This window comes from Fragaria vesca, linkage group LG2 (genome assembly GCF_000184155.1).
Source record: "Fragaria vesca subsp. vesca linkage group LG2, FraVesHawaii_1.0, whole genome shotgun sequence".
Lineage (NCBI taxonomy): Eukaryota > Viridiplantae > Streptophyta > Magnoliopsida > Rosales > Rosaceae > Fragaria > Fragaria vesca.
In genome coordinates this window covers 15,190,969-15,201,209 of record NC_020492.1, presented here as the reverse complement: position 1 = coordinate 15,201,209, position 10,241 = coordinate 15,190,969, and the positions used below count along the sequence as shown (strand labels likewise).

Sequence of the window (10,241 nt, the reverse complement as noted above, 5' to 3'; positions counted from 1 at the left end):
TTCCACCCAAACACCGCAGACGCAAAAACACAAAACAGATCCGCCTCTGGGTAAATAAAAATTTCCTTCCATCTCCATTTTCACAAGCACCACTCTACTCTCTCTCTCTCTGTCACAAAACCCTAGAACCCCAAATTGATCCCCATGCCGCGTCACAGAGACGAAGACGATGACGACATGGAGCCGGAGGAGGACGAATATGACCCCGACCAAGGCCTAGACGAGGAGGAGGAGGAGGAAGAGGAGGAGGAGGAGGAGGAACGAGGACGGAGGTCCAGCCAGAAGCGGAGGAGATCGAGCTTCATTGACGACGTGGCGGAGGAGGACGACGAGGAGGAAGAGGAAGACGACGACGACGAGGAATACGGCGCCTATCGCGGTGGCGGTGGGAGGAATAAGAAGAAGAAGAAGAAGCCCTCCGGTGCGGACTTTCTTGATCTTGAAGCAGAAGTCGATTCGGACGAGGAAGAAGAGGAGGAAGAGGGCGACGACGGTAAGCTTTCCTCTCTAATCGAGCTTTTGGGGGATACTCATTGGAATTGGGGCAGGAATTAGGTTTCACAGTAGAATTGGCTATAAATTTTAAGTGGTGAAAATTGAAATCTATTCGTTGATGGCATTATAATCAACTAGTGTCGATTCTGGCACCGAAAGCTCATGGGATAAGAGATGTTTTATAGTTAAAGAGATAATCTTCTGGAGATTCTAGTTTAGACCAAAGTTCTGCTTAGCAAGCTGTTAGTTTCGAGTTTCGTTAATGATTGTGTTTGCCACTCTAGGAGGTTGTCCTCAGTAACCTCGATAAAATATAGGCTTTGTGGTGGCTACTGGATAAGGCATTTTTTTTGAAAGAGGTGGCTTTATTGGGAGGCTATAGAGTTCCTGGTAAAATCTCCTTTGCCTTTCGCACTGAGAGCTGAAGTAGGCATCAATAACTCTGCATTTGGTTAGGTACTCCTGTTATTGATCAAATTGGCAATCATGCCTAAAGAGCGGTCATCAAAGATTTTGCAGCTTAGAACATGTCCAAGTTTTGTTCCTTCAATTTTTTTTTTTCTAGTTATAAACTTACAATACATAAGGGAATATACGTGAAAGGAGACTTGTTTTTTAGTGGGCAAAGATAGGAAATAAACAATGCTGACATTAACTTATGTGATGCTTTGGAGATGTATCTCACATGGTGGGAATTCATAGTCTTTTTCCTGTTTTACTTAAAGATGGATTTGAATAGTATGAGTGTCTTCAGTCACAACCATGTATTGCATGCAATTCTTTGGAACGGTTATTTGAAAATATTTCTATTGTTAAAGTTCAATTTTTAGTTCTTGTACTGAATCATGGAATAGTCCTTGTTTTTAAATGTTGGCTGCAGGATTGTATTACAATTTTTATGCACTTGGGTTTGATGGGACTGTGTCAATAAAAATTTATGTGGCAATCTTCTTTCATCATTTGAAAATTCTTTGTGCAGACTTTATTGAAGATGGAGCTGATATACCCGAGGAGGGAGGTCGTAGAAGGATGCATCGTCCCCCATTGTTGGATGACCAGCCAGAAGATGTTGAGGATCTGGAAAGAAGAATTCAGGAAAGGTATGCAAGGCAACATCATACAGAATACGCCGAGGAGACCACTGATGTGGATCAGCAAGCTCTTTTACCTTCTGTTTTGGACCCAAAGCTGTGGATGGTGAAATGTGCGGTATGATTTTCTCCTACCCTGATACTAATGTACATGATTGTACTAGAATGCTAATGATATTTGTGTCAATGTCTGTCAGATCGGTAAAGAGCGAGAGGTTGCTGCTTGCTTAATGCAAAAGTATATTGACAAACCTGAACTGAACATCAGGTCTGCTATTGCTCTTGACCACCTGAAGAACTATATATACGTTGAAGCCGAAAAAGAAGCCCATGTGAGGGAGGTAAGCATGTGTTTTTATATTCAAAAATTGTGACGATTTACATATCTGACTTAAGACTATATTTGCAGTTTAGTCATGCTTATCTTTAATTGACAATTATTTGTTTGCTTTGATATGTTCTCAGGCTTGCAAAGGAATGCGCAATATATTTTTGGCGAAAATATCGCTTGTTCCTATCAGAGAAATGACTGATGTTCTTTCTGTTGAAAGCAAGGCAATTGAAATTTCGAGGGATACTTGGGTCAGAATGAAGATTGGGATATATAAAGGGGACCTTGCCAAGGTATTGAATGAATTTTTGCTTATAACTATCATGGTTCTCTATATATTGAATGAATTTTGCTTAAAACTATCGGGTTCTTTATCTAACTCCAAGCTTCTGTTCTCAGGTTGTCGATGTGGATAATGTACGACAAAGAGTTACAGTAAAATTAATTCCAAGAATTGATTTACAAGCTCTTGCAAATAAACTGGTACTGTTTGTTACCTACTTTTGATATGTAATTGAGTTAACATTGATTTTTATTCGATTGAGGTGGTGCTCTCTCAAAATGATTCGTGCGATGTTGGATTTGTGTTATTCGCATCTCCCCTCCCCTTAATATGGTTTAGTCATTTGCATATCATTGTACTTTTGATATGTAATCGAGCATACAATAATCTCTATTCAGTTGAGGTGGTGGTTAAGGATTTCCGGGTTTGTGTTATTCCCACATCCCCTCCCTATAAGCCCTTTAGTTATTTGAGTACCATTATCAATATATCTGGTAACTTAAGGTGATCTTTTAATTATGCAGGAGGGCAGAGAAGTGGTGAAAAAGAAAGCGTTTGTTCCTCCGCCACGTTTTATGAATATTGATGAAGCTAGGTATTTATATCTATTATTACAATAATGTGTTGTTATTAACACAACCCAAATTGTTATTAGGAAATCCCTTCTGCCTTATTTTTTTTATTACATAGCTTATCTATGTAACCTTGCATTGTTTGGAAAAAAATTGCATTTGAAAATGTATAAGTTTGTTAATAAAAAATTTGGGGTGTGTGAATGACAAATTTATTACAATATTGTTTCTACCCAATGCAAGTGAGCATTAAACTTTCTGTTTTGTTGTTTTCCTTTATAGATAGAAGTCTTTGCATCAATTTCTTTCCCTGTTTGTCTCATATGTTCTTTATACTCTGCTCAGGGAACTGCATATTCGTGTGGAGCGTAAACGAGATCCAATGACGGGTGACTACTTTGAAAACATTGAGAAAATGATGTTTAAAGAGGGCTTCTTGTATAAAATAGTATCAATGAAATCAATTAGTACTCAAAACATACATCCCACTTTTGATGAACTGGAAAAGTTCCGGAAACCTGGGGAGAATGGGGAAGGAGATATAGCCAGTCTGTCAACTTTATTTTCAAACAGAAAGAAAGGACACTTTGTGAAGGGTGATGCAGTCATCATAATCAAGGGAGACCTAAAGAACTTGAAAGGGCGGGTTGAGAAAGTTGAGGATGGGACTGTGCATATCAGACCTGAAATGAAGGACCTCCCTGTAAGAATGCATTACCTTTGTTCTGATGGTTTGTTTATGATGGGTAAGTTGATTGTTAGATTATTCCTACTGATTAGTGTTGTTACCACTTGTTACTGTAAATTTTTTCTTGCAGAAAACTCTTGCCGTAAATGAAAAAGATCTTTGCAAGTACTTTGAAGCTGGGAATCATGTGAAGGTTGTATCTGGTACTCAAGAAGGTGCAACTGGCATGGTTGTCAAGGTTGAGCAGCATGTGCTCATCATTTTATCTGATACAACTAAGGAACATGTAAGTGTTTTCTTTCTCTTATCTAGGACCTCTTGGATTGCAGGAATAGGTTTATACTGAAATAGTAATCTGGAAATAACCTGGTTAATTCTTGGTTCCAGCTCCGTGTATTTGCTGATGATGTTGTGGAGAGTTCTGAAGTGACATCTGGGATCACCAAAATTGGGGACTATGAGCTTCATGATCTTGTGCTACTGGAGTAAGTTTTTTGGCTGTGTTTTCACATGTCATCTGTTTTATCAGTCATTTTGTCTACATTTTTATAAAGTTTACGATATAAATTTATTATGGTTTTAACTTCATTTGTTAATTTGGCACAGTAATAATAGCTTTGGTGTAATTATACGTGTTGAAACTGAAGCATGTCAGGTATGTGATTGTAATTGACAATTGTCTCAATTGTCTGATGCTCCCGTTCTGTGTTTTCACATTTTCAACTCCCCTCCAGGTCCTTAAGGGAGTTCCTGAGAGACCTGAGGTTGCCCTTATTAAATTAAGAGAGATCAAATGCAAGATTGACAAAAAGCTTAGTGTGCAAGATTGTTTTAAGAACACAATATCTGTGAAAGATGTTGTAAGGGTCGTCGAAGGTCCTTCCAAGGTGAGATATCTGGGTGCTTATCTATCCATTAGTTTCCCTCATTCCAGGATTTTGTAGATCTCAGACTATATTGTCTCTGCTGATGCCATGATAGGGGAAACAAGGTCCCGTGGAACACATATACAGAGGAGTCTTATTCATTTATGATCGCCATCACATAGAGCATGCAGGCTTTATCTGTGTTAAGTCACATTCTTGTCGTGTTGTAGGAGGATCACGTGCCAATGGAGATAGAAATGTAAACCCTCTGTGCTCTTTATATGGATATGAACTCTTTCTTCTTCTCCTCTGAGTTTCAATTATCGATGCTGTTATTTTAATCCTATATCAACTTGTAGGGTGACTCCTACTCTAGATTTGATCATCTTCGAGCTCCTCCTGCGATTCCCCCGTCCCCAAGGAGGTTTACTAGAGGAGGCCCTCCCAACAATTGTATGTTCCAGATATTCAATGAAAACTCTTCTTTTATCTTTTTTTTTTCATCAGTATTTTTGCCAAACTTTATTGAACAAGTTTGTAATAATTTTACTGTTATCATGGTTCAGTTGGGGGAAGAAATAGAGGTGGAAGAGGGCATGATGGATTGGTTGGGACTACAGTAAAGATTCGCCAGGGTGCCTATAAGGGCTACCGTGGGCGCGTTGTTGAGGTAAAGGGAACTAGTGTACGGGTGGAACTCGAGTCCCAAATGAAAGTTGTTACAGGCAAGTCTTTGTGGGATTATTGACTGCTTCATTCTTTATGTATCTTTATGGGCCATAACTTTTTCTTCATTCTTGCAGTTGACCGGAATTGTATTTCTGACAACGTGGCTATTACAACACCTTATCGGTAAATTATAATTAACTATGGTCTTTTCAAGTCATTCACTGTTGGTCTCTGACTTGGATCTAAATGTTTTCCAGTGATACGTCTAGCTATGGTATGGGAAGTCAGACCCCGATTCATCCTTCTCGAACTCCGCTACATCCTTATATGACTCCAATGAGGGATGCTGGAGGTTGGTTTTTTGAAACCTTTGAGGTTACGTATTTGAGAATCTTAGCGTCTTATCTAATAGAAGTTTCCATATTGATGTTGTTTGGACCGTGAATTATTTTCCATGGACATGCAATAAAACCGATATATCTGTATTCATCTTTGTATTTCGTCTTGCAGCAACGCCCATTCATGATGGAATGAGGACTCCGATGCGTGATCGAGCATGGAATCCGTATGCACCTATGAGCCCAGCAAGGTTTGTGTTACTTCTTTCAAGGGAAAATATAGGCTAATAGCGGAATTTTTGCCCCGCATGGTGAAACTTGCGATCCAATAAAATTAAATATCTTCTATATGAAAGTTTAGGGTTTAAATCAGCTATGAAGGTTTGAAATAATTTCACGAATTGAGATATGCAACAGAAGACTTGTGGGAAGAGATAAAATGAGCTAATTCACACTGAAAAGGTCATAGAGCCCTTTCGTACTCTATAGGATCTTTATTATTGTTAAATATATTGTTCCTTGTGAACTTCGCAGTGGAAAAGTCAATTTGGAGCCCAATCAAACACTACCCATGATGAGTATATATTAGGTGGAAAGAGAGATAAGGAAGTATCTAAACAAAATCCATTTTTAAAAATCTTATTTTTAAAATTGTCACTTGTACATTAGACACAGTACACTTTTTGCATCATTATATTATACCTGTGTTCAGATACCTTATGAAATACGCAATCTAGTACTCTATCAACTCAGGAGTATGTTTGTTTCTAGACAGTAGACTTTTTGCATCACTATACTGTACCTGTATTCAGATACCTAATGAAATATGCAAGTACATACTCTTATTAACTCAGGAGGATGCTTGTTTCCTGGACCTACTTATTCTACTATGTATACATCATGATAAGTTATTACCAAATGCTTTCAAATAGTAAGTGAGAAAAAGAGTGGTAAAAACGTGACATTAATTGGGAAGTCAGATGTGCTTTATTACTGATATTTTTGTTTGAACTTTGATGGTGATAAATCAGGGATAGCTGGGAGGATGGAAACCCTGGTTCTTGGGGCACTAGTCCACAGTATCAGGTGATTAATCAGTGCATAATAGTCCTGAGTTTGCACAGAGATTTATTTAGTTTATACATGTGTTAAGTAACTTAAATGATTGTGCTTTACAGCCAGGAAGTCCTCCTTCACGGACATATGAAGCTCCAACTCCTGGTTCAGGTTGGGCCAGCACTCCTGGTGGAAACTATAGTGAAGCTGGAACACCAAGGGACAGTACTGGTTATGGTACAGTTACTATACATTTTTCAAATATTTTTTTGCACTTGAATTTGTAGCTCTTCTTACTGTAGTTCAATTTACGCAGCAAATGCTCCTAGCCCGTACTTGCCGTCGACTCCTGGTGGGCAGCCTATGACACCAAACTCAGCATCCTATCTTCCTGGAACTCCGGGAGGGCAGCCAATGACACCAGGGACTGGTCTGGATATGATGTCTCCTGTTATAGGTTTGATTTCCAGCTTTTTAGTATACCAGCATACTGTGGAGATAAACTCTAATTTTTCTGTTGTGAACTAGTACTTAACTAGTTAGAAATTGGCTTCTTCTTATAGTGTCATTGCATCTAAAGGTCTTTTGGAACTGCTCTTTCTGTTTTAGACAAGGCATATCAAATGATAACATTAGAGGCGGGGTGTTTGGTTGTTAGTATCCCACTAGTTGGTAGATTGTTGATGATATCCTTGCTTTTGCTTAATTAGAGATAGGCTGGCTACAAGTTTCATGGCACCTTAGAGCGACTTCAAGTTGCTTAGCTTTGTAACCCTATGTTAGATCTAATGTAATATCTGATAGCAGGTGGGGACAACGAAGGACCATGGTTCATGCCAGATATATTGGTCAATGTACGCCATTCTGGAGAGGAAACTACTGGGATTGTCAGAGAAGTGCTCCTGGTATGTCCTTGGAGCATGCTCCTAAATTGTACAAATTTATAATTATTATGAAATACCCTATATTGTTCATCAATGGATGTCAATAAGTCATCCTTCTCTTGAGAGTTTTGTGAATTATCTGTGAACTAACATTTGCGCTTTTAAACCCCCCTGCTATTGTTTTGAGATGCTAATGATATTGTTTTGTGGTTCAGGATGGCTCATGTAGGGTAGCTCTTGGATCGGGTGGCAATGGTGAAACTGTAACTGTACATCCAAATGAAATGGAGGTAGTCGCACCAAGGAAGAATGATAAGATCAAAATCATGGGTGGCTCATTGCGTGGTGCCACCGGCAAGCTGATAGGAGTTGATGGCACGGATGGAATTGTCAAGGTTGATGACACTCTTGATGTTAAAATATTAGACTTAGCTATTTTGTCAAAACTGGCTCAATCATAATTTTGTGGGAACAAATAAAGGTTCAGTGTATATTATTGTTATTTTTCTTTCCCGGGTAATATTAATCTTTTGGGCAAGCAAAATCCGCTCGAGGTTCTTTTAACTCCTGTCAAATGTTGTTCTTTTCTTTTCATATTTGGGACATAGTGATGAATGTGAAAAGGGAAAATTGAGTAGTAAACGAATCTGGAAGGGTGCTGGAGGCTATCTGTAAGTTTGGTTTGATATTGGAGTTGGCGGATGGTGATGACCGTGGAAAGGTTGGCTTTGAATTTGAGCATTTATTTGGACACAAGGTTTAGAAATGAAGCAAAATAAATGTGCAAGGTTGAGGCCTCCTCCACATCTCTAAAAGTGTGGTTTAAGCTAAACATGGATGGTGCCTATGCTACTACTAAGCAGGTTGTTATGCTCCATTTGTCTTCTTTACGTCGTGTGTAGGATGACATGAAGCCATCTCATAATTTATAGTTTAGTTTGCTTCAATTGGTACATGTAGTTCATGGGTAACATCCCTCCCGAGTTCATTAGGGATTGCTAATCGAAAGACTTGTGTTCTGTTTGATTTGATTGAATAAAGTGATCGACTGTTGCTCTAAAAAAAAAAAGAAAAAAAAAGAAGAAATGAAAACTCAAATTATAAGCTCCAATCATAGTACGCTGCCCTGCATAGATTTATAGTAAAACGTATTATTTCCAGCCATGGCTCATGAGCCCATTTGTATGAAATCTAATCGGATTTAAATATTTTTTATTTTTTTTATTAATTTCTGTCAAAAATAAACAATTCGAGTAAAATGGCGTTTTTTTTTGTAATGAATCCATTTTTACGTTATTTCCTACTGTACAGTTCCTTTGTTTGTGAGATCATTTTCTTTCTCACGAAAGGAAATTTAAAAAAAAAATTATAGAATGGATTAATACACCCATGGCTAGATCTGGGATAAATGGAAATTTTATTGATAAAGCCTTTTCAATTGTAGCCAATATCTTATTACAAATAATTCTGACAACTTCACGTATTATTTCCAGCCATCACTTGAACAACTGTTCTGGCTGACTGGTTATCTGGTTTTACTTCTATCTGCCTGCTAATATTTGCACACAAGATAGGTTTGGAAGTAATGCAGTGATAGTAGTATTGGAGGACACAGTATAGAAGGGCTAGTATTTTGACTGAATATGTATCTGATATTTCACTTGTTCACAGGATAACAGAAGCTATCCAACAGATGCATTTGGACGTACATTTGTTGCATTACATGTAAACCAAACTCGACAAAGTAGAGAAAATAGAAGACAAAATGGAAAGTAAGAATGTACGGTCACATACAACATCGAAAGTAAAAAAGTTTCACTCCTCCATGGTAATTATGCAACGAATACCTTCCCCTTTAAGCATGTAGTCAAACGCCTTGTTGATTTGTGAGAATGGGAGTTGATGGGTGATGAATTTGTCCAGCTCCAGTTCCTGCAACGTCGAGTTTAAAATTTCATTAATGTGTACATTAACAAAAACAAAAGAATGAAATAGTTTCTAATTAGCTTCTCCATTAACAACTACCTTGTTCATGTACTTCTCCACAACAGAGGGAATGTCAGTTCGTGGCTTGTAGTTTCCGAAGAAGGTTCCCTTGAGAGTCCTCTCATTCAGAAAGTTCATTGGATGAGTCGTGAAAACAGCATCTTTGGGTGGCAATCCCACAAGAACAGCAACACCCCAACCCTGTGACAAGACATCAGTTTTGTGTTTATATATTATGAGCCAAATTCTTGTGATTAAACCAGAAATGGACACCAAATGGTAAAGAACATACATCATGGACAGATTCAAATGCAGATATAATGGATTGAATATTTCCAGTGCATTCAATGCTTCGATCAACTCCTCCATTGGTCAGCTCAGCAATCACCTAATAAGGAATCCATAACAAAAGCCTTTAGATAAACATGGATAGTTCCTTAAAAAATGAAGGAATAGCAAAACAAGTCTAGCAAGCTAGCAACAAACCTCTTGAACTGGTTTCTTGTGGTCTTTGGGGTTCACAAATTCGGTGATACCAAACTTCTTAGCTGCCAACAACCAAATCAAAATCAGGAATGCTGCAGTAGTGCAGAACCGACCAACAGAAAAAAGAAGAAAAAATAGTAACAATCTTCCTTAGGGAAATGAATAAATATCTGACCTTCTTCAAATCTGTTGGAAGTCAAATCAACACCAATAATTCTTGACGCCCCAGCCATCCGGGCTCCTTCAGCAGCCTTCAACAGAGTATTTAAAATCAACCACGTACATATTTCATCATACATTAGCAGTGAAATCGTCAATGTGCAATAAAGCAAAAAGATAAAGAAACTCACTGCAAGGCCTACAGCTCCCAATCCAAACACAGCCACTGTTGAGCCCTTTTTTGGTTTTGCAACATTAAGAGTAGCTCCCAAACCTGAATATATATCAATATATATATATATATATATATATATATATATATATATATATATATAAT

General features: G+C 38.1%; 2 protein-coding genes across 2 annotated transcripts in view; one reads left to right on the top strand and one right to left on the bottom strand.

The window, feature by feature from the left end:
* The first annotated feature begins 144 nt into the window (after positions 1-144).
* Positions 145-8,031, top strand: LOC101296930 (putative transcription elongation factor SPT5 homolog 1-like). The gene is made up of 22 exons (XM_004292500.1): positions 145-493; positions 1,475-1,704; positions 1,784-1,927; positions 2,052-2,210; positions 2,317-2,400; positions 2,725-2,795; positions 3,118-3,475; positions 3,591-3,746; positions 3,848-3,945; positions 4,067-4,115; positions 4,195-4,347; positions 4,442-4,585; positions 4,686-4,779; positions 4,893-5,051; positions 5,130-5,178; positions 5,253-5,347; positions 5,506-5,584; positions 6,365-6,419; positions 6,512-6,626; positions 6,706-6,846; positions 7,197-7,294; positions 7,489-8,031. Exons 1-22 carry the CDS (start codon positions 145-147, stop codon positions 7,732-7,734), a joined length of 3,126 nt encoding a protein of 1,041 aa, XP_004292548.1. The 3' UTR covers positions 7,735-8,031.
* A 642-nt stretch (positions 8,032-8,673) lies between these two features.
* Positions 8,674-10,241, bottom strand: part of LOC101311341 (alcohol dehydrogenase-like) — a 3,112-nt gene continuing 1,544 nt past the window's right edge. The window contains exons 5-10 of the mRNA XM_004290520.1: positions 10,096-10,178; positions 9,921-9,996; positions 9,746-9,807; positions 9,552-9,647; positions 9,299-9,460; positions 8,674-9,205 (exon numbers count right to left, since the gene is read on the bottom strand). Of these exons, the coding sequence (XP_004290568.1) occupies positions 9,089-9,205; positions 9,299-9,460; positions 9,552-9,647; positions 9,746-9,807; positions 9,921-9,996; positions 10,096-10,178 (596 nt within the window). The 3' untranslated portion in view covers positions 8,674-9,088. The remainder of the gene's footprint in view (positions 9,206-9,298; positions 9,461-9,551; positions 9,648-9,745; positions 9,808-9,920; positions 9,997-10,095; positions 10,179-10,241) is intronic.

Coding starts and splice junctions, on each gene's coding strand:
- LOC101296930 (XM_004292500.1), top strand. CDS start 145: ATGCCGCGTCACAGAGACGAAGACGATGACGACATGGAGCCGGAGGAG. Junction 5,052..5,129: donor CCAAATGAAAGTTGTTACAG/GCAAGTCTTTGT, acceptor TCATTCTTGCAG/TTGACCGGAATTGTATTTCT. Junction 6,627..6,705: donor AAGGGACAGTACTGGTTATG/GTACAGTTACTA, acceptor CAATTTACGCAG/CAAATGCTCCTAGCCCGTAC.